Source organism: Rhinolophus sinicus, chromosome 2, assembly GCF_057876585.1.
Source record: "Rhinolophus sinicus isolate RSI-liver-muscle chromosome 2, RSI-T2T, whole genome shotgun sequence".
NCBI classification, from domain to species: domain Eukaryota; kingdom Metazoa; phylum Chordata; class Mammalia; order Chiroptera; family Rhinolophidae; genus Rhinolophus; species Rhinolophus sinicus.
Genome location: NC_142502.1, coordinates 136,864,722 through 136,888,953, shown reverse-complemented (window position 1 = coordinate 136,888,953; position 24,232 = coordinate 136,864,722). Strand labels below are relative to the sequence as shown.

General features: G+C 47.2%; 1 protein-coding gene across 1 annotated transcript in view; it reads left to right on the top strand.

The window, feature by feature from the left end:
- Positions 1 to 7,774: 7,774 nt before the first annotated feature.
- The window catches only part of HK2 (hexokinase 2), a 59,887-nt gene continuing 43,429 nt past the window's right edge, over positions 7,775 to 24,232 (top strand). The window contains exon 1 of the mRNA XM_019750336.3: positions 7,775 to 8,270. Coding sequence (XP_019605895.1) covers positions 8,208 to 8,270 — 63 coding nt within the window. The 5' untranslated portion in view covers positions 7,775 to 8,207. The remainder of the gene's footprint in view (positions 8,271 to 24,232) is intronic.

The window sequence follows — 24,232 nt, the reverse complement described above, 5'->3', positions numbered from 1 at the left end:
AAAAGTGCCCTCTTCATTAGAAGTACTGTAATACATTTCCCCCCATTGAAGTGACCGGAAGGAGGTTAGGAAGTTTACTTGGGTTTTTGGCAAGTTTATTAAAAGAAAACTGAGCTCCTGCTGTCCAGAGGGGAGGGATGAGACAGCCACAAAGATAAGAACCAAATGCTGCTGGGCCTGGAACAGATACAAAGATCAGAGAGCACAAAGGGTTTAAGCTGATGCTTAGCGGGAGGAAGAGTCAGATTTAGATGCTGACATTGAAGCATGTTCAGCCTGAAGACTGAAGCCAAAACACCCAAAGTCATGCTACAGCTGTGGTTTTTACCATTGGCTGGCTGCATATGAGAGCTTTGAAAAATATTGACGCCTGGGTTGCACCCCCAGACATTCTGATGTAATTGAACTGGGAATCATTTTTTTTTTAATTAAAATTAAAATTTTTGGTGATTCAGGTATCTAACCCTATGTCCTCTCACTCTATTGTGTTGTCTTTACACCCGTAGGTTTTTTTCTTAATTTAATTCCTTTTTTTTTTTTTTTTTTGGTGTGAATAGATAATACTTGCCTCTGGTTCAAAAGACTACATGACAAGGTCTTTCTCCCACACCTGTCTCCCAGTCACCCAGTTCCTCTACCCAGGAGAAAGTTTATGACCATACACAGGTATACGTTTGTTTCATTTTCAGTTTCTTTTTATACACTAATGATGACTTTGCACACTGTTCTATATCTTGCATTTTTGACTTAACTGTATCTTGCAGATTATTCCATGTTTATTCTTAGTTTTTTTTTTTTTTTTTTTTTTTTTTTTTTTTTTTTTTAATGCAGCCAAATTACTCCATTGTATGGATGCACTTTCCTCTCCTTAACCAATCCTCCAGTCCCGAAATGATAGGATTTAGGTCCAGTAAATAACCTTACATAGCACGTGTATGTATACCTGTAAGAAAAATGGGACCTCAGGGTCAATGAGCAGGTGTCCTTGTAACTGATGGAGCGTGTCCAAATGGCCTCCTGGAGGCTGTGTTCTCCCATCAACAATGTGCCAGGAGGAAAAGTACCTCCTTTCCATGGTAAGGTTTGTTATCGTTATTTGTTTTGTGCCAAGCTATGGGTGAAAAAATGGTAGATCAGCATATTTTAAATTTGCATTTTCTCTATTCTGAGTGATGTTAATCATCTTTTCATACATCAAATAGCCATTTATCCCTTTCCTGTGAACTCTCTGTCTGTATCCTTTACCAAAGGGTTCTTGATTTCTTTTTTTAAAAATTAATTTAAAGGTCTTTATCTAGTAGGAAACTGAGCCTTTTGTATCTGATGTATGTTTTGTCTTGGTTGTCTTTTGACTTTGCTTAATAGAGACTCTTTTATAGGTCTTTTATAGCATTTAGGTTCTTAGAAAGGGCTTCACCATTCTGATATTAAAAACAAATGAACAAGTTTCTTTCCATGGTTTGCAGAATTTGGGCAGACAGTCCTCTTTCCTTTTTCATATGTTAGAATCAGCCTTTTGCTCCCCATTATTTTTTGTTGGATTGCATTTCAAGTTTACAGGTTTACCTATGAGGGAATGAAGTTCTGTGAAGCACTATTAAGTCTCCTTCCTTGCTCTAGTCCTCATAGTTCCTTGTACATTTAAGTTCCTGGGCATTTTGTCGTTTTGTTCTCTATTACAATAGAAAAGATACCATTAACATCCCTTGATTGTTTATATGGTGTCAGGATTTGTAAAGGCTCTCCAGCTGATTCTAATATAGTGGCTCTATAAGGGCAGGAAGCTAGGGATGCAGGGAGGACCATCGGCTGTAATCCAGGAAGGTGTATTTTGTCATTGGCATTGTTTAGAATTGCCAGCACACAGTGATAATAAAAGACCAGACTGACTGAAGGTTGTATTATTGTTTATAAATTCTCTACAGCAAGGCACCCCTCATAGCCTGTACCCAGGGCCCCCTGCCCCAACCCTTTGATACACCGCTCTTTTGAAGAGCAGCCAAGGGTGAGAACCACTGTCTTGGAGTCTTTCCTGCCTTCACCCTTCACATTCAATCATTTATCACATCCCATTTGGCCTATCTCTTAACTTTTCTCACTTCTTTCGCTTCTCTGTCCTTGTGCCTAGTGGGGACCTTCAGCATCTTTCCCCAGGACTTGGTCTCAGAACCGGTCCTCCACAATGTGCCCAGCCCAGGCACTGTGCCTTTTAGAGCTGCTGGGATTCTGTTACTTTCCTTTTGGTCAAACCCTCCCTGCCTACCTGCCCAGCCGGGTCCCTCCTGCCATTCCCCACTGAAATCAGTTCTTTAGACCAGAGCCCTGCAGGCAGGCATTGGGAACAAACCAATGTCTTCCATGTCTCAGAGACTGCATTTGCTGTTTCTGACAGCTGGAATTTTCTTTAACTACCGAGTTCTTAGTGCATAGACGACTTGATAATATGAAATTTGTGTTTAGAAACTGGTATTCAAGATCTACTACATACCAGGCTCTGAACGAAAGGCTTTGCATGTTCTATCTCATGATCTCCACTTTGCAGAAGAGAAAACTGGGGCTCAGACAGGTCCAAGACCACATAGGGTTCCTATGCCAGCCTCAGCATGCTACCATGCTCTTCTCAAGCAAACCATCTGGGGAATATATGGCCATACGGCCAGAAGGATGACAGAATCAGACATGATAGCCCTCATGTTTGGAATGGCATTGGACGGGGGCCTCCTGGTAATATTTCACAGTGGCCTTTTCTCATTTACTGTGACACTGAATACATCTGTGGACAGGTTTTGGGTTACAGAATGTGTGTGGACAGGGTGAATCATCCAGCCCATGTCAATTCATTGACAGTGAGTTTTCCTGGTGTCATTTAGCGTACTGACTACTTTCTAGTTTAGTGCCCACTGAGAGCACATGTCCTATTTTTTCAATCTTTTGGATAGATTTGGGAATGTTAGGAAGCCAATGTGTCTAAGAGCACTTTAAACTTTCTGGTGCAGCAAGTTCAGTGACTGTTGGGTGGGGTGGATGTTTATCAAGCTTTGGGCCTGCCCAGCCCCTTTGAACACCCTTCTTACATTTGAGGACTTCTCCTACTTGTGGATCCTGACTTCCTGGCCATGCTTTCTTCACTTCCCTTGCAGCTAGGGCATGGACATGTGGCCCAGGCTCTTGCCACCAGTGGCTAGATGTCAGTTTGGAAGCAAATACCATAAAGAAGGAGGTATTTCCTTCTTGCAAGTCCTCCACTTTTTGTGTAGTCCTTCCTTCTTGTGTAGATTTCCTTCTAGCAAGGATACTGAGAGACAGACATCCTGTCAAAGGTGGCTATGGCATGTCCTGGCTTTAAATCCTGTGCCAGCATCAGGAGTGTGGGCAGGGGTATCTGAGCCCAACGGTCATAGCAGTAGCATTTCCACTAGTGGAGTTTGATGGTATAACTCGGACATCACTCTTGGATGGTTAGCCTCTGAGCCTGATTTTCTGGCTTTCCTGAAGATCCTGAAAGGGACTAAGTATTCTTCAGCAAACTCCCTTGCTGCTGAAAATAGCTTGAATTGGTTCTGTTTGCAAATCTGAACAATAAAATGAGGTCGTTATGTATCTTATGGGTTCTATTTTTCTATTTGAACTGCTTTTCAATGCCTTTCTTTCCCAATCTTCTAAATTCGTACATTATAGTTGAACTATGAAACAAGCAGATCGTTAGGGTCCAATATTTAAAGACAACACAATACAAGGAGTCCTGAGTATTTATATTTAGGGCAGGCCCACCATCAATATTAAATTCTCTACATAATTCCACACTTATACTGCAAACTTGATGAATCCTAATTAGAAAAATGAATATTTAGTAGATGAAGTTCTTTTAATAAAGTGGTGTCTTCCCAGGACAGCTCCCTGAAGCTTAGCACCCGGCTCAGGTCAGTCCTATACAAAGCCAGATCCAGCCTGGTGTAAAAGCTGGCATTTATATCAATCAGACCACCCTTGGCTCACTCTGGCCTGTGGCTCTGTTTTTACCTCCTCCCAAACTCCATCACATATAAAGACACACACACATGTTTGGCTCTCAATGATAGACTTTTCCATTATGTAATCATTGTTTTATGTATGGATTTTATATCTCTGATTAAATAGTTAATCCCTCAGGGACAAGAACCACATCTTGTTTCTTTTATATTTCTCACAGCACTGAGCAGACTGTCTAAATATTGTAAGGGTTTGTTTAATAAATATTTGCTGATTGATTTCTCTCTTGGGGCTGTGGAGTCTAAATTACATGGATGTCTCTTCAATGTGTGTGTGTGAGAGAGATATAGAGATAGCTGAGAATCAATAAATAATAAACTCCAGACATGGAGTTTGGAATCAGAAAAGTTGAAGATACAGTCTTGGCCTTGTGTGGGTAGCCCACCTTAGTCATGTATAAATTGGGGCTATAACAATACCTATTTCCACCCCCTCCTGGGATTGGGAACTTTATAAGACATAATATGAGTGTGTACTTTCGTTATCTGGTCAACATGAAATGGGACCAGAGAGGGAAGTGAAGAGATTCTAAAATTAGTGTGTGGAGAAGGGATCATGCTGATACAACCCACTGGGTTTGGTCCCAACTGCCTGGGACCAATGGGTTTTGCAGCACTGGACTATTGGGTTTCCAAGTATATCTAGGGAGCAGGCATCCTTCCTCTTCATCACCCAATCCTGGACAAAGCCATCAATTCTAACTCAGACTTTAAAACATGTGAACCCATAGCCTGATGCTCTGCCTAACCCTCCCCGGGGTTCAGGCCCTGGTCCTCTTTTACAGCTTTGGCTGCTGTCTGCCTCTGGTCTCTGATCTCCTCCCCGAATCCACAGGGAGGCAGTTATTGCTTTAAAAAAGCAAAGCTGACCACCTCACTCCTCTAAGAAGCTCTGTTGGGTATCTAAGTCTATGTATAATCTATGGTGTTTCTATATCTAAAGAGGGAAGCCCAACTATGAGGCTGTTGCAATCAAGTGAGAGATGTTGGGTATGTGAATTAGGATCATTGGAGAGATGGGAAAGATTTGAGAAAGAATTATATAATAAAACTATCCTCTCTCTCTCTCTTTCTCTCTCTCTCTCTCTCTCTCTCTCTCTCTCTCTCTCTCTCTCTCTCATTATACAAACTGTGAACCACGGTTATCTCCAAGATTTCATCTATTCATTTATCCAACAATTATTTATTGCAAGCCTACCATGTGACAGGCACCATTCTTGGCCCCATGGATGTGAGGGGACAACGTAGAAACAGATCCTGCCCTCTTGGAGAAAGAATATATAGAAAATCGATAGGAAATCAATCAGGGCCACGTGACAGTGACTTGGGGAACTACTTGAGATAAACTGGTCAGGGGAAAGTCATCCTGTAAAGGTGATATTTACGCTGAACCTCAGTGAGGAGCAAGAGTTGAAGAATAATATTCTGGACAGAAGAAAAAGGAAGAGGAAAGGCCCTTGGGTGAGACAGAGTTTGGCATTTTTGAGGAAAACATGCCAGTATGAGTGCCAAGCAGATTACTGGGGAAAGTAGTATGGGAGGGTGGAGAAGGAGGCAGGAGCCATATTTACATGAAGACTTAGTGGTCCTTGTCAGGGGTTTGAATTTTTTTCTAAGATTGGAAGCCATTTAATGGCTTTGAGTGAGGGAGAGACACAGAATGGTTTATATATTAAACAGGTTACTTCGGCTCCTGAGTGAAGAAGAGACTGTGTGGGTCAGGATAGAGGTAGGCATGAATGGATGCAGGGGACAGGATATGGCAGTGTGGTAGTGGCTCTAGCTGAGTTGTTGGAGGCTTGGTTAGACGTGTCCAAGGACATGGACAGAAGTAGTTAATGACAGGATCTACTTTATGGGTCAAACTGATTGCTGGAATGACTAGACGGAGTGATTAGATATGAGGGTGAGTGGCAAGAAGGCATCAAGGATGACTTAGGGCGGATGGTGATGCCATTTACTGAGACAAGTGGGAAAGGAATAGGTTTAGGAAGAAAAGTTGAGTTCATCTTTGGACATGTTAAGTGTGAGAATGCTCGTCCACGTCAGTGGAGATGACAATTGGTATTTAGAGAAATAAGTCTGGAGATCTGGGAGAGGTCCTCACTATAGATTTACATTTGTGAGGCATCAGTGTGTAGATGATGTAACAGTCACGAGGCTGGGATGGATCGCCCAGGGAGAGAGTGTGACTAGATCAGAGGAGAGGGTAGAGGACAGCCCTCTTTACTAGTAGTAGAGAAAACAGGGGCTGAGTTGCCTGGAGAGTGAGGTTAGAGGGAAAGCAGGAGGGTGGAGCTTCCCAGGCTCCGACAGAGGAAGGTGTGTCCAGATGGGGAATGCAGTCAACTGTACAACATCCCTGAGAGGTGGAGTAAGACAAGGGCAGGAAAGAGATGAGCACACAGGGTTTGGCAACATGAAGGTCATTATGATTATGACAAAGCAGTTTGGGACCAAAGCCTGACTGGAGTACAGGGAAGGAGAGGTGAGAATGTGTAACTGACAAGGATACACAGATTCAAGAAGTTCTGCTGAGGTGTTGGAGCATGAATGCTTTTGCTTTTTGTTTGTATATTCTTATTTTCCAACAATGACCATTTATTACTCATGTAATAATAATAAGAGTAGTAGTCGTAATAGTAACAATAATAATAAGCACATTGTAGATAGCACTCCATTGCTGATGAGAAAATGAGAAATTCCTACTAGAATATGGCAGACCATCTTCCCTCTACTGTGACCTTTCCAACACCAGGTTTGCTATTCTTCACAAGTACCAATCTCATGTCTGCTGCAGTGTTTCACTTTTACCAGCTTCTACCATATATATAAATGTAGAGTCCAGTGCCAGGCATTAGCTGTGGCTGGGGCTCCCATTTCTCTCAGCATCTGTAAGCCACCCCACCCCACCGCACACATGTCCAGGATCATTCGGTTACCCACTTATCACCCACCCAGTTTTATCCACGCATGGAGTCCCACAGCTGCTGACAAAGCTCATTTCCTGCCTTCTACAACCCTTGCTGCAAAGGCGGCAGGATAGGATTATAGGGAATAGTCAGACGCACATGGGCTTCATTCCTGTCACTTATTAGCTGTGACCTTGGGCAAGTCTGTCTCTTAACGGCTATGTGCCTCAGTTTCCTCATCTGTAAATACGAGATTAGTAAAAGCCACGTTCTATCAGTTTTGCGATGCCTGACATCAAGTAAGCAGTAGCTGCGGCAGCTCGCTCTGCATCAGTGTTGCGCGGACGCGTTGAGCCACAATAGGTGAGAACTAAGATACTTCAGGAGTGTGACCCGCCAGTGGGGCCCCTCACATGACCGCGAGATGCCAAACGGTATCTCTGTCCCCGCACAGGACGTGTGTTGGTCGGGTGACACGTCTTACCAGTCGCCCGACACGCCAGGTCTGTGATCACGCGCCCCCCACCCATAGCTGAGTCTGACGCGGCGGTGGCTCATGCGCCTTTCCGCTCCAGCCTTTTGCCACGGACCACACGTCTCATCCCTGCCTACCGGCCCCGCCCCCCCACCCCGGCGCGCCCCTCTGGCTTGCAGGCTCTGGTGTCTGAGCCGCCGCGCCCACGGGCCGTGCGCGCTGATTGGCTGTGCTGCGGCGGCGGGCGGCCCGTGGTGCACACACCCTCCCAGTGCAGCCAATGGGCGTGCGCGCGTCATTTACTGGGCGGCCCCGGAGCCGGCAGCCCCTCAATAAGCCACATTGTTGCACGAAACTCTAGTGCAGGAGTCCCGGGCCACCACTGGCAACGCCGAGTCACCTAGCGGAGAAGATCCGTGGGCGAGAGCAGGGCGCGTGTGAGCCGGAGAGGTCTGATCGCCTTAGTGGAGCCGAGCTGCGATTCTTCCCAAGTTGAGCCTTAGTGATCCTGTGGTTGAAGTTAGAGCCTTGACAGCGGGGCAACCCGACGTCTCCGGGAGTGATTCTTGGGCGCCGTCTAGCAGTTGTGACTCCCCAAACCTATTTCTAGAGACCCGAGACCCTTCAGCCGGGCGTGCCATCGCTGTTAGCCTTTTCTGTGGACCGCCCGGACTTACCGGTCCCAGTCGGGCAGCCAAGCCCGGGAATAAAGCTTTCCAACCGTGCTGCCCTCCTTTCCTACACACGCTCCAGCCTTGGTTTCCCAACTCAGCGCCGTCGGTCCGCCACAGGATGATCGCCTCGCATCTGCTCGCCTACTTCTTCACCGAGCTCAACCATGACCAAGTGCAGAAGGTAAGTAAGCCGGGCAGAGGCAGCTGGCTCGCCTCTGAGAAAGTTGCATGGTCCCCCCCCCACCCACACCCCGGCCTATTCTTCGGGTTCCCGGCCGGAATTCTCCTTGACCCCGAGAGGACACGCTTCTTCCCCATTCAGGGCGGAGGACGTGGAAAAAGTCTGGGCGGCCGGGAAACTTCTGGGCACGAGGAGCCACGTCCGCTAGGCACAGGCAGGCGTGTGCGCGCGTGTGAGGCGCCGGGGCTCGCGCTCCGCACGGCTCTCACTCCCTGCCACCCTGCGCGTGCTCGCGCTCTTTTTTTCTGGAGGGGCGGGTCACCCGACAAGTAGTCTTAGACTGATGGGCCCACGTGGGAGGAGCCCCTCTTTCGCAGCCTGAGTTCCGGCGAGAACACGTGGGGAGAACTGTGGCTGGGGGAGGAGGCTCCGCTGCCGCGTGGGGCTGCCAGGGGCCTCCTGCGCAAAAGTGCCGCGTTTTGGGGAAGTGCGGTTCCTTTTGGCGTTCCTCTCCGCCTTGCGGAGGTGTGCTTGGGGAGAGGCCCACCCACGAGGGAGGGAATTGGGAAAGAGACGTAGGAACTCCTCCCGCTGCGCCCCCTCCCCGGAACTGAAGCGCCCGGAACTGAAGCTCCGCAAGGGGCGTGCAAGGCCCCCGTCTTCCATCTGCCTCAGAACTGCACAGCCTTAGGTCCCCGGGGCCGTCTCCAAGTTGGGGGGGCGGCGGATTTAGGATGTTATTTCTGGTGCTCCTAAAAGTTACTCCGAGAGGACTAACTCCCCCCACCTCCGCCCCTCCCGTCTTCCTTGAGATTTCTGTTGTTCCGAAAACGAGCTTTTTTTCCTGCCCCAGTACCTGACCTGTCTGTGCCCACCTCACGCACAGCAGGCCCCCCAGCCCGAGCTGTCCCTTCGGGCCAGTCATTTACATAAAAAAGAGCCTCTGGCGGGGCGACAGCCCAGCTCTCCGAGCCTCCGGGTACGGGGTGGGGGTGGGGCCTGGTTGGGCCTGAGAGCCTATCACTCTGGGGAGAATTCAGTTTCTGAAATGTTCGGGATTTTAGGATTGGCTCCTGGCGGTGAGCCTCAGCTAGGATTTGAGAAGAGGGGATGGGCTGGGGCGAGGGTGGGCAGTGTCCAATGCTGTGAGGCACTGACGGAGCATTGCTCAATTACAAACGGTACTTGAAGTTTCTGTGTGTTAATGGGAACACGTTTTTGGGGAAAATGTCTTGACATTATTGTTTGGTGGGGTAACCTGCTCGTATTTACGTCCTGGAGACCCCGAGAGCAAAGGAGAAGATGGTGGGTCTTGGTGTTTTTAGAGCCCTGGCACTTGAAAGCCCCCCTCAACACCCCCCCCCCCCAATAAAGCAGGGAATTACTCAGGTTCAGACTAGAGTAGGGAGCAGAGGGTGGCTGTTTGAGTTCAGTTTTTCTCTGCTTATTCACTAACTCATTCCTGGGATGTGGCCCTGCTCTGCACTTTAATTCAGTTTAGTTAAGAACGTGTCTGTGAGCTGGCAGGATCTTGGCAACTTCTTTGGGCTTCTCTGCCCAAGAAGAGAGTTAACACTTGGGGAAGACCGTCATCCCTTGGCAAGTCCTAAAATACAAAGCTGTAGGATCTTCACTCCAACTGAAGGTCTTCTCGGTTGGGTGACTACCACCCCAGGACATTTTAATTCTTTTGCAGATTTATTCTTCCCCAATCCAGAGGAAGGAGGCTGGGACGTGAACTGTGGAGTTGTACCACCCTCCTGGCCTGGAAAGAAACCATCTCTTTGGTCCCAAAGTGGAAAGAGAATTAGCCCTGGTATCTGGAAATGAGTTCTAATCTCTGTTTTGTGGGGGTTTTTTTTGTTTGTTTTGTTTTGTTTTTTAACCATAGGACCCTGAGCACATCACTTTGCCTCTTTGGACTGTCATTTTCTTTTTGTAAAATGGGGATGATAAACATTGGCCCTGTCCAATTTATGGAGTTGTGATAATTAAGCACAGCAATCTGAAAACATTTTTCTTGTAGGCTTCTCTTCTCTACACTTGTAGCTGCTACCTTTCAACCTGTGAAGTGCCTGGTGGACACTTGGGTGTACTTCCTCTAAATTACCAATGGGGGCAGAGTTGAATCAGGCCTTTAACTCACCTGGTGTCAGAACTTTAGGTGAGCACAGATGTTTGATTCCAGATGTAAACACATAGGAAGTAGGAAGAGAATCAGAGAGAATATTTTGGAAGCTTCTTTTAAAGTTGCTGCTAGAAGGAAGAATTAGCACAGAAGGAGGACAATTGAGTTTAATTTTAGAGTCTTGATCAGGCCTTGATTCGGATGCTTCTGAAATCCCCATCATCTTACGTCTCCTGGGTTGTAGTCTGAGGCATGGAAAGCTTAGGGTCACCTGCCCAGGACTAGCTGGCCCCATTGGGGTCACTTGTCTCCTGATGGACAAGCCCAGTGTCTTGTGCCATTAGGAGGGGAATTAGAATTATTTGTTAATTTTTGCCATTGACAGTTTGAAACTCAAGAGCAAACACATAGAGCACCTACTGTGTACCAGGCACTGTTTTAAGCTCTTCACATGTTAGCTCATTAACATTCACAACAACCCTATGAAGTAGATAAAATTGCAGTAAGTCCTTACTTAATGATAGGCTCTGTGAGTTTAAGTGAAATGATGTATAATGAAACCAATTTTTACCATGGTCTAATTGATATAAACAAGAATTAAGTTCCTATGGCATCTCATCAACATTATAATGAAATGACATTGATCAAAACAACGTTCTTCTGTTTGAGGACCTGCTGTTTTATCAATATCCCTGTTTCACTGGTAAGGAAGTGAGGCACAGAGTTAACTTGTTCAAGGGCACTAGCTTTTTTCGTAAGAGCTAGGAATTGAAGCCACTCAGTTGGGCTCCAGAGCACCATGCTCTTGCCCACCCCACCTGCTGCTGGGGTCATTAGTGGACTCCATCGTGGCCCCTGTCAGCGTTCACTCTTGGATGCAGGCAGCACCTTCACTCAGCATGCCCAGAAATGCAGCTATCTCTCCTCTTGGTTAGAGTAATGGCACCAGTACCCTCTGGCTATTCTGGTTGGGAGCCCTGGGCTCATTTCACTAACATTCCTTTCTGATTGCTGCATCTTTGTCAAGTGGTCTCTGGGTTACTTCAGAGGCCTCCCTAGAGTTTCTCTGTTTCCATTCTCTTTCTGGAGCCAGACTGGATCATTTCAGAGACCTTTTAAGATTCTGTATACTGAACGCCTCCTTATCCCAACCTTATCTCTTTGTCTTCATTCCCCCAAAATGTGACTCACCATTGCTTTTGTCCTATCATTCCCCCATACACTGGAGTTGGCAGTTATCAGTTCTGGTTCCTTCCTCAGGGCAGGGAGAATCTGGCTGTTCACATTTGTAGCCACAGTTTTTGGCCACTGGTGAGGTGCTCAGTGAGTGTGATAATGAGGGAGGGGACTTTCCTGGAGAAAGAAGCTGAGCAAGAGCTGCAGGAAGTAAAGGAGAGTGAAAGGCAAGGGGGGGGGGGGGGCCGGGGCAGTGCTAGTCCTGGGCTGAAGGGATCAGGGGATAGGTGGACCCTTAGAGGGAAAGGCAGTGATGGGCTATTCCTCCATCACGGCTTGAGGCTTAGCTTGAGGCTGATGCTGATGGTAAAGGGAAGGTTGGTGAGAGAAGGGAAAAAGGGACAAGGCTTTTCCTGTCCTCCAGCAATCAGGGCTTTATGTCCTGCCTGTGGAGAGAGGATTTCTTTTTACTAATTGAGGTATAATCGATATACAAGATACAGGATTTCTGTCTCTTAGGAATGAGAATCAGGGTTAACCAATAGAAGTGAGATGAAGTGTACCTCCTTCCTTTAGCCATTGACCAAATTGTTTTTTTTTGTTGTTGTTTGTTTGTTTTTAACTTTTTATTTTAAGTGTGTTTTTCCAGGACCCATCAGCTCCAAGTCAAGTAGTTGTTTCAATCTAGTTGTGGAGGCCGCAGCTCACACTGGCCCATGTGGGGATTGAAACGGAAACCCTGGTGTTATGAGTATCGCGCGCTGACCAACTGAGCCATCTGGCTGTGCCCAAATTGTTTTAATATGCATAGACTGGTGACATATTTTCATTCCAATCCTGGAGCATAGATGGCTCACTTGGGCTCCTTATGTATGAGCCAGGGGTGGCTTTCAACTCTGGACTTATTGGTGGGAAGGGTATCTTGGAAGCAGAAAGTTTCAACAGAGCCTCCAAGAGGCAAGAGTTTTAATGTTTTTTGAGAACCTACTGTGAATACAAGGCCCTGTGGGTAACATGTGGGAAACTGAAACTAAGCCATCTTTCAGTTTTCTGGTGAGGTAAAGCTCCAGGAAAAGATACTGAAGGGTCATATATAATCTCTCTGGGCTGTAGCAGTCAAGAGAGGGTGCATTACCATGGGGAGGGGAGTTAGGGACATCAAGGGAACCATGAATGATATATTTTAAGCACCTACTATGAGCCATTAATAATCAGATAAGGGATTAAAGTACCAGGAGTAAACTACTGATTATTAAAACCTTGACAAGTTTATTTTTGACTGAGTTAACTGACATTGACAGGTACAGTTTGTCTCATTCGTTCATCTTGTAACCTAATATTTAGTATACTAATGCTGTCTCTTCCCTGCTCAGAAGAACTGATGGTAGTAGGAATATTTTGTAGTGTTTGGTAACCATCCATCTGTATTGTCAAACTTCTATTTCAGAGAGCACGAGGAAGCATTTTTTTCTTTATCCCTGAATGAATTAAAATTCTCTCTGAGGCTCCACAGACAAAGCCAACTTTTTTTTTAACATCACTTTTCAAAGTTAAACTTTTTCAGCACCATGAGGAGTTTGAGGGCAGTTAGGGGCCCTTTTCCAAGGGGAATCAAAACAACACAAAGCACAACAGTTTTCTTGAAAAATCTGGCAGTCAGAATAAGGAGATCTGATGTACTAAAAGGACTCAAGAACCCCAGAAAACTGGCTTCCTTTGTTCAGCTACTTCTGATTTAAAAGACATCTCTTGATAAGGGGTTCCTCATTATCATTGTTGAGGTTTGAAGTCAGCAAGTTTGGTTTGTTTTCGAACACTGTGTGTTGTCTGTCTTTGCCTTTCCAAAGCAGTGGGGGTACGGGCGGGGGGAGGGGTGCACATCGAATCCCACAGTTCATTGGCTGCATCTTAATATCACATGCCATGCATCACACCCATGCTTCTTTGCACTTGAGTGGCTGTTTCTGCTAACTTCTAAAGCAGGTCTCTCCACCTCAGCTCGATTGACATTTTGGGATAGATAAGCTTATGTGGGGGACTACGCCAGCCTATCTTCAAGAGCAAGAATTCCACTCTACCCAAATTTACAGGGCAAAGCCTGTGTTTGTTTTTGCTATTTCTTTAGAGTAGTAGTTTTCAACTACTAGTAATTTTGCCCCCCAGTGGACTTTGGTAATGTGTGGAGACATTTTGGGTTGTCATAGGCAGGTAGATGAGGATGCATTATTGCATCTAGTAAGTCGAGGCAAGGGATGCAGCAAAACATCCTACAATGCACAGGATAGCACCCCCACGTCCCTCCCCACCGCCCACAGCAAAGGTTTTTCTGACCCCAAATATCTGTAGGGTGAGAACCTGCATTAGAAGAACATGGTGCAGTCCCCATTCAGTTTTATAGTGTATCATTCATGGCCACACAGCTAGTTCGTAGCTGCAACTAAGACCATAGCTGTCAGCTCTCAGTGTGCCATGTCATGGGACAGTCCTGGTGGGAGTGGCTTTTTATAAAAGATGAATGTAAGGTGAGGTCCGCAGACCACAGCAGTCAGCGAATGTCCATGACCCCTGGCTGAAAGGGGGGTTACCGGGGTTACTGTTTTTCTGTCCTCAACCAGAAAAATGTGAGCAATGTAAGCACTCCAGGAAGCCAGTGGGAGAGAAGTCTGCTCAGTTGTCCCCGGGAGAGTCTCACCCGGCTGTTGCCGGGGTTTCCACGGAGGCCAGGCATCTGCCAGCCTGCTGAACAAGGCAGGCATGTGAGCTGGAGGAACATGAGCTCAGGAGCTGCCATAGCCAAAAGCAGAGGAGTGGGGCTAGTGATGCCGCTGAGGGACAGTCCCGCAGTCACTAGGAGAGGCTTCGTGGTGAGGCGTAGAACCAGGCTCCCTGGGGTTGAATTCTGGCTCACCATGGAATCAGTTGTGTGCACTTGGGCTGGTTAATTAAACCTCTCTAGGCCTCAGTTTCATCTTCTTTTAAAATGGAGAGCGTTTGGATAACACCTTAATAGGGTTGTTGTAAGGATCACAGAGAGTGAATGTATGTGAAGCTCTTAGAGCTGTGCCTGACACGTGGTCAACACTATGTGGTAAATATCAGTACCTAGAGAAAGACCACTCTTAGAAAGCCTACTGTGCTATCCATCTGGGCAGGAGCAAAAGAGGCCCTGCTGCTTTTTCCCCAAGGGCTTTTAGGACATACAGGTTCTGACCATCTATGTCCTCTGTCTGATGTCAGATTGGAGCACAGGAGAGGGAGGGCAGAAGGTTTGAAAGTTCCAAAAGCCGAGGAATAAGGAAGCGTCTTCTCTGCTCCTCCAACTTCTAAAATCTCTTTCCTGAACAGAGGAGACCCATCTTTGAGCTCTTCCTCCAGCTTGCTTTCCTTGGGGAGCTAGCACCCCCACTGGGGAGAGTCTCTGGGACACCTTAGCCATTGGTGCACCTCAGGTTGAAGTGTCTTCCTTGGGAAGCCATGAGAGACATAGCTGCACTGAAGAATCACAGCATTAGTTCAACCCCTTTTCACCGCAGACACCCAGTCCCCTCTCCCTCAATACCTTCCCCAGAGGGCAGAAGGGCAGAGGCTGCAAGGGCAGTTGCTGAGACCATTTATGCTGGAGTTGGCCTATGAGACGATTGCACACCCTTCCTCACATCTGCCCCAGACTCTCGCTTCCCAAGGGGGAAACCGCTTGAGGTGCCCTGTGCTGTCATAGATCCCGGTGATAATAGGTTTCGGTCCCACTGACCCCTGGAATTTCACCAAAGGGAACAATCATTCCTATATTCTTTTAACACATTGAGTGGAAGGTCCCTGACCATTTTGGATCTCAGCAGTATGCCTCTCATATATAGACTCTGGGCTGTCTAGTGTGGCCCCTCCTGACACTGGGAAGCCTGGGGTTCTTGACAAAGCCCAAGGGGACCCTCTGTGTGGAACCCACACTCTCCTCCCCTTATCCCTGTACCAGCTTTGTCTTGTCCAAACCCAGTGGCGAGTCTTGGCTCTGTTCCCGTGGGAACAGGAGCCAGAGAATCTCATTTCCCCTGAAGTGCTGCTCTCTTTTAGGGGTGACCATGCATTTTGTACTTTCATCTGTGGATCTCTAAGCATTTCCTTGACATTTCTTCCTTGGGGGGACCTTGATTAAAATTCATCTCGGAGTAACCAAGAGAGTGAGTCAGGACTGAGAAGCTGGCTGTGGGAGCCCTTGGCACTCACCACCCACCCAGCCTTCCTGTCCCTCCTCACCCTCAGCTCAGCAGGGGCGGGAGGTGGTCCCTGTCCTTGAAAGGCCTTATTCCCAAACTCTTCTTTATGGCATCTCCATATTGTCTGATAAAGGAAGGAAACCAGGTAAGTCATGGGCAGCTTTAATTAGGGTTCAGTGAGGGCATTTGAAGCTACCACTTTTCCTTTTTCCCACATGAGGGACTTTCCCCTCCTGCTTCCTGCTTCCTCCCCAAATTTCCTGTCTCAATCCCTCCGAATGAAGCCTTTCAGGTGTGTCCCATCAGTTCCCTTTCCCTCTCAATCCCCAAAGGTCTTAAAATAACACATATTACAGTTCACTATTTGCTAAGCGCTGGGCCCTGTGTGCGCTCTGCTGTAACTCAGGCCTTCCTCAAGCAGCCCGCCAGAGTAGACATTATTATTACATTACTCAGGTGAAGATACCAAGGTACAGAAAGAGACAGTAGCTTACTGAACGGTAAGCCAGAATTCAAACCCAGGCAGTCTGGCTCCAGAGCCCAGGCCCTGTACCCCACCCATCGTGGGCCCCCCCAGGACAACTGGAGATGGCCAATTGTGTTTCAGTTTCATGGGGTGATGACAGTCAGATGTCAGTTGAGAAGGGAGAACTTTGGGATCATATAGTCCAAACCCTTCATTTTATAGATTAGAAAAAGTGTCCCTTAGTGCTGTGTACTTGGGGACCTGCCCAAGCTTACATAGGACAAGGTCCAGAGCAGGAACCCATCCTGCTTCTTCTCAGCACCATTTGTGTAGCATGAGTTCTTGTCATCATTCCGGTGTGGGATCCTCAAGAACAGAAGCGGGGTTTCCTTTGTGGCCTGTACCTACGGTGACTCTATAATTTATTGTCTAAACGTGGCCCCTTTCGAGAGTGCGAGGGCCACTATTAGTAGTTATGCCGCTACCACAGTGTAAACTGAGATTGTCCTGGGCAAACGGGGCAGTCTGGTTGCCCTGCCTACAGTGGCTGTGATGGCGGGGGGTGGGGGGGGTGGGCCACACTGGGAGGTCTGCTGCTGGACGGCGCAGAGGCACAGACCCAGAGGGATTTGGCCCAGCAGGGGGACGGGGGCAGCAGACAGGAGTGGAGACTTCAGATGGCCCTATGGGCCAAGAGGTTCAGCGGTGCTCTGGCCCCTGGCATGGGACTGTCCTGGGGAGGCAGAATCTGACCCCTAGTGGACCTGGGGCACTGTCCAGGGCAGCCAAGCAGATGGAGAGGAAATTGTGCTGCTGCCAGGATCCTGTATAGCACGGCCTCAGGCCTGAAGAACAAGGTCAGGCTCAGAGTCCCTGGGGAGTCACCACCAGCTCTGTCTGTGCACCCAAGTGACTCTCCCACTCCTCTTTTCAGCACTCCCATGGCCCTTGTATGTAACCACAACAAATACGTCTTGAACACTTGCTGTATCACAGGACTTAGATAGCTGCTGGCATCACAAGTAGGAAGTTGGGAGCATGTCTTCGGTGCCCTCAGCCCTCTGGGACCAGTGAGAGGAGAGACACAAGGTGTCAAAAGTTCATTGGCGTCATGGCTAGGGAATTTGGGAAGGCATTTGGGGGAGAGGCCATTTGTGCTGGGCCCTGAAGGGCAAGTGGGAGTTTGTTAGGCCAGAAGAGGAGAACGTTCTAGGCGTAGGGTCAGCACCTACACATGGTTCTAACCTTTGCAAGACAAATACTCCTCAGAATTGTAGTGATGTGTGTGATTTAAGTGATTATAAATCTATTTTATTACAGTAAAATAAATGCCTATTCACCGCCCTTACATTCAGCTTGTAATTGCTGACTTACTTGACTCCCACCAATGGACTGAGCTCCTAGCAGGCAAAGCCCGGGGTCTCCTTGATCTCGGTATCCTTGGTGCCTGGCCCTGGCACATTCAGTTTAGTTTTCAAGCAATATGTGTGGGTAAATGAACCGTGCCACAGTCGTGCTCCTCTGCGACATATTATTCCTTGGCACTGCTGCCCCACAGTTGGAACGAAGTGCTTGAGGACAGGAAGGTCCTGGGGTGGGCATCCCAAATGCCCATCTCCTGGACCCCTGACAGGTGCTGCTGCCTGAGGACTATCTGGCTGTAATTTGATGCAGCTCAGAGCAAGAACTGGAAGAACAGGAAACCCTGTGACTCACGACGGTGCAACAAGATCCTGGAGGAGTGGCCCGTAGCCTCCTCTGTCAGCTCCACACTTACCCTGCAGCCCCAGGCTTGTCAGTGCACAGTGCTTCGGAGCTGAATCTTCCTGAGGTGGCATGGCAGGCCCCAGGCCCCAGGCCCCAGGGAGGGTCCATCTTGTCCCATCCGAAGGAAGCGTTATGGCAGATCTGTTTCAGATGACAGGAGCCTTAAAGAATCCAAGTTCTGCTGTGTCTTTTCCTTCCCAGCCCATCTTTTTTTTTCCCCCAAAAAAATCAGGATCATCTGGCCTTCATTTGGCAACTTTACAGGGTAAACTTGCTCTTTGCACAGCCTTGGTCTTCTCAGGATTCTGAGAAGGCATTATCCTCAATGATTATCCTGACAGCAGCTACCTAGCTTTCCTCAGATGGGCACACCTGTGCCCCAGGTTAGGGCACTCAGCTGGCCACTGGATGTTGGGTTCTGCCAGGGACTTGGCCTGTGGTTTGGGGAAGCTTCTCCAAGCCTTGGTTTCCTCGTCAAAGATTTGTGGTAAAACACTGGCAAAGGAAGAATGCAACGATATGAAATTCTTTGGAAACGAAGTTGCAAGCATGTGTAAGAACACAGTGACTGGAAGGCTGTGTGTGTGGCTGCATTTAGATGATGACTCTCCCCTCTAGTTTGACCTTTTTTGAACTCTCTGATCACGTTTGGCCCTCTGACTATGCATAGTGGGTGCACTAGGGCCTAGTCAGTGGCTTGTCTTTTTTTCTTCCTATAATTTTAAATTGAAGTATAATATGCACAGGAAAATGCACACACCAGGGAATCACTGCCCAGGTCCAGGAAAAATCGTTATGAGCACAAGCACTAACCCCAACTTAGTGTAATAGCTGTCCTGACCTGTACCAGCCAACATTGATCTGTTTCTGTACTTCCTGTAAATGGGCTTATACAGTATGTCCCCTATTGTGTCTGGCTTCTTTCACCCAACTTTGTAGTGTGAGATAACAGCTATCTATGTTGTTGCATGTGGTGGTAGGTGCTGCATTCTTATTGCTCTGTAGTATCCCTGCCCCTGCCCCTCCAACCCTGTTTTGACTGGTTGAATTAAAGTAGGTGAGACTAGACAAAGCCCTTCACTTCAAGAGGGTATGGTCCTTCTTAAATTTCTTTTGAGGAAGCTGGGTTGGAGCCTTGGAGATACACACACACACACACACACACGCGCGCACACACACACACACACACACACACACACACTGCCAAAAAAATGTATACACATTTTAGGAAAGGAAAAAACTGCATTAAAATTGTAATATTCAGTACATACCAATAACAAAAGATGAATACAAGTCACGTTTGACTTCTGCAATTTCAAGAGGTGCTCAAAGTGGGTACCATTGGCGTCTAGACACTTGTGATTACGGTGAACTACTGCTTGAGCAACATTGACCAAAGTGTCCACTTGTATACATTTTTAAAAATTCAGTGGCATTAAGTACATCACATTGTTGTGCAACCATCACTACTATCCATTTCCAGAATTGATTTCTTTTAAAATTATATTCCTGTGTACTGTAGTGATTTGCATGTAACTGATTTTCAATAAAGGCTATGAAATGGGAGAAGTTGGGGTCCCAGCAGTGGTCAAAGACTCAGGGGTTGAATTATAGGAATCTTACAGATTTGTCTTACAGATGTTGAATTTTAAGGTTTCTTCTACACTTTCCTTTGAAACTACTTAAGGTATTCAAGATAGGATTTGTGTGTAACTTTATATAATAAACGGTCAGAGTTGGAATAGTGCTTTCTTCTAGATATCAGTAGTTTGATCAGGACCATTTTCCAGTAGGTCCAGGTGGGGTGGACTCAGCAACCCGGCAGTGACCACCAGCCACCCAGTTGGAACTGGCTTGCGAGATAAGATGGGCCCGTCTGGACCTGCAGTAGGATTGTCACATTTCTTATTCTTGGCAATAGAATAAGGCACTTAGGTGATCCAGATACTAGTCTCACTGTGTGGCCTTGGTCAAGGCTGCTCCCTGGCCTGTTCCTCTGAGGTCCCTTTCTGGGTCTCTATGCCTTTCCTTTTGGGGATTCCTCAGACCTGGCTGGGGCTGCATCTGTCCCACTGGGCCACTTTGAAATGAAGCATCTACCAGGGTGACCTGCTCCCTCTATCCCTTGCATTTTTGTTGCTATGACATGATTTTCCCTCCTTTTAGTGGTAACCTGGAAGAAAATGTGGGCCTTTAAGGAGATGGGCTTCCCATGTGGGGTGTTATTTCATAAAAAGTATGAGATTAATATCCTTTTAGAACTCCTCTTGCCTCTACCCACAATTCTGTATGGGAAGTGGACATGTCGGAGTGGTGTGTTATGGTAAGAAAGAAGCTGTCCAACATTGCCCAATGAGGAAGTTCTAATCTCCTCAAGATTGTGAAGTAGATATCCTCTGGAACTACTGTCTCTTTCTCTGTAATAAACAGCCTTGTCTGTGCAAGCAGGTGGCTTTCCCATACCTCAGCCAGGCTTTGCTTCAGACCCACCCCTCTTTCCCCAGCCTGGAATACCCCTCCTTTCTCTCTTTCTTATTGATAGAGATTTAAAGAGAAACAGTCCAGTGTAATAGGACACACACTCACCACAGACAAAGAAGGAACAATTTGGGGAAATAGTCTCTGTTTTGTTAACCCGAATGTGACTAAATAGAGTTAAGAAATGTCCTGGTTTCTCCAAGGGTAGCATCTGGCAAAGGGGAGTCTGGGAGAAAAAGGGAAAAAGGGGTGGACAGAAAGCGGGGTGAGGTGATAAAGAGCATTACGTTCATCACCCCATTTATGCCAATGACTGTTGTGTAGGGCTATTCATCCCAGTTTATAAGGAGGAAACTGGAATTCAGATGGAGAGTTACTCACCCAATGTTACACACCTGTACAAATGCTAGAGGCAGGATTTGAACGCTGATTTTTCTGATGCCACAACCTATACTTTTACTACCACCAGCTACGAAATGAGGGTTGGCTTGAATGATTCTGCTTTGATAGTTTCCAACAAGTACAGGGTTTGCCTTTCATTCCCAGCACCCAGGATCAACACAGGATTATTTCACACATAGCCTAATACATTAACTACTAACTTTCAAAGACCCAGGCAGAAAAGTGGTACAAATGACCTTAAGCAGTGTTGACCAGGGCACAGCCCACTCTCATCACACTATTGGCATGGTGGATATCACCCCAAGGAGGGGGGAGGATGTTTGAGCACTCAACCCTAAGGGTGTCAGCTTGGTTAGTCTGGAATGTGTCTTTGGAATTCCTAATGTTTTTTTAAAAAACTCTTCATGTCATTCTGATGTGCATCCAAGTTTAGGAACTCTTATCCCAAGTGGCAGAATGGAGACTAGACAGAAGTTATCAGAAAGTAGATTTATTTTAGATTGAGGAAAAGCTTTCTGACTAGAGCTGAGCAACAATAGAAGCTAACCAACATAGAGAAGTAGTGAGCCTGTCATGCTTGCAAGCATTCAAACCTAGGCCTGATGACTTACTGGGGTGAGAGAGACAAATTATGGAAACTTGAATGGCTGTCTGTGTTCAGTGGGATTGAACTAGTTTCCCCCAGGGCCTTTCCTTTGTAAGAGTAAGTATTTTTTAGTTGTAGTCCTGTTGCACAGTGTACATTCGGTATCTTCTACATGACTTTCTCCCATGACCTTGGGCCTGGTGTTCCCTCCATCTGGCTGCTCTGTGGGTGAAAGTTGGCAGGATTCTGCAAAGTGCATTCATGTCCTTCCCATTCTAGGAAATCCGTCTTTGTATGGAGTCTGCTTCTTGTTTCTGACTTCTGCCTCCCTTGGCTACCCTTCCCCCAGCACAGTAGTACCAGCCAAGGCTAATGGGCCTAAATGGTATATTTAGGAAACTGTGATGTTAGATTAACTATCCCTTCCTGAGTGGCTCTAAGAAACTCAGTGTGGATATACCATCATGCTGTGCAAGAGGGGAAGTTTGTGCCAAGGTGCTATAGTTGCATTTTCCATGGTTGTTCCATATCCTTTCTCTTAGTCTCATGTGATGGAGAGGTAATCAAGGCCCTGGGGTCATCCAAGAAACCATGGGGCAAGGGTGCCAGCCCATACTAAGAGGGCCCATCGGACAGATGAGGGTGCTGGTCCCAAGGGCCTGGCTTTAGAGCCAGACACACGTGTTTGAATTCTAGCTCTGCCCATCACCACGTACAAAAGGACAATGGAGGTCTAGTCAGTTAAACCATAGGATCGTGTCTGGCACATAAGAAATGCTTGGTAAACGTTCAGCTGCTATAACAATCATCATCATTTTCATTGACTACTGAAAGATGATAATAATCTTTTGGGTAAAGGGCAACGTAACTTGAGTAAAGGCTGACTGTTTACTTGTAGAGTCTTTGAGGGTTAAGGATGAGAAGTATCAACTGGATTTCCAACAAACCTCGTTGCAATTTAAACATCAAAGTTAAACTAAGAATAGCCACTGTAGAATTGTGGCCACTCCAATTTGCTCTTCTGTGTACGTGACCTCATACTCTAAGACGTGATGGTACAACCTTTTAAGAAAGTGGTACAGACTCTGCTCCCCCACACAGGAACTCTCCTGCTTCCTTTGCAACACCCAGAGCCGGGTATGGGGAGTGGGTGGCAGCAAGGCTCTGGCCCTCTCCTTCTGTCTTTGGGAGAGTAGTAATGTGGAAGCTCCAACGTTGTCATGTATCAAACTCATGAGCATGTCCAGAGACATGTCTGCTGCCCCTGCTTCCCTCTGACTTGCCAGGCCAGACCCATGGGCCGTGTCTGCCATTGTTTGCCCTTTGTGTCTGCATCGAGGGTGACGGGAAGAGAACATGGCCTTTTAGTGGGTGTGGCCAGCCTCAATGTTCTGCAATGCCATTAGGCCTGTACAGACCCCACTGTTGTCCAACAGAAGAGGGGCATTCATCAAGCAGAGCGGATGAGAACAGAGAGGAGCCAGGCTGCCCAGTCTGATTCTGTCTTGGCCCTTTGCATTTGTGTGACTTTGGGCACATTGCCTTCCCCTCTTGGTAGAAGGTGGTTATAACACTACCTACTTCACAGGGCTGCTGAGAATTAAATGAGTTAATGGGTATAAAACCTTGAGAACCTCAGGGTGGATATGCCATCATGCGTGCTGGTGTCAGTGCCACGTAAGGGTTTGCTGCTATTACTGTTGCCCACGAGGGCATCTTGGGCTGTTCCCGGATGTGGCCTGGCATTGGTCTCTAGTCTGGTGGTCCCGGACTTTGTACATTCACACCAAAATGCATCAACCATGAGGCAGCATTCCTGGACTAACCAGCTGTTGTTGGATCTGGAACAAGCAGCCTCTGGAGTGATTAAAGTTGCCCTGGGCCCTGAGGTCACCAGACATTTGTCTCCCATTGAATCAGTAGGGAGGGGACTTGTCTGCAGCCGTACTTTGACATTCTGGGGAGCCTCAAACAACATTGTTGGGGACGGCAGGCCTCTTCAGGAGCACCCTGGCTCCCTGGTGTTGAAGGAAACCCACATCTGTGATCCAGCTTGGGGTGGGGGCTGATGCAGCCCGGGAGGTTGAGGCAGGCAGTGGGCTCAAGGCAAGTGAGGTGCCAGGAGCCTGAAATCAGAAAACAGAATGGACAGTTGGATTCTTCTGGATTTGGACTGGTGGACTTGGTCTGTGGCAGCTCTTTAATAAATGCTGATAGCAGGGAGTTCTGGGGAAGCCTCATTTCTGAACATTGGAAACCCAGCATGACAAGCCTGGTCCCTCTGCCTGCTGCGGAGGGAGACGGCCTTTACACTTCTCAGTTCCCACTCGATCCTTTCCCACCCCATGCGAGGACTACGTCTGCCAATTTTATTGTTTCGGAATCACATGGCAGTGGAGAGGGGTGGGCCAATTCACCGGACTTTCCTTCACCTTGCTTATCGCTGCTTTCAGCATTTTACCCCAGACTTTGATCCCTTTTGAGATTTTAGAAGAATGATAAAAGATTAGTACTGATCAGGATATTTGAAATAATCTGAGGAGGGCCAGTCTCATTACTCTACAGGGGCAAAAATAGACCCAGAGAGAAGGACGTGCCCCAAATCCCATAGGGAGTTAGCATACAGCCTGGGAGAGAGCAGATGTAAGGGACACAAAAGGGGGGACACTGGGTTGTCCTTTTCTTAAAGGATTCAACACCTTTTGCTGTTCCTCTGAAAATCCTACACTGCAAGTTTGGTTAAAA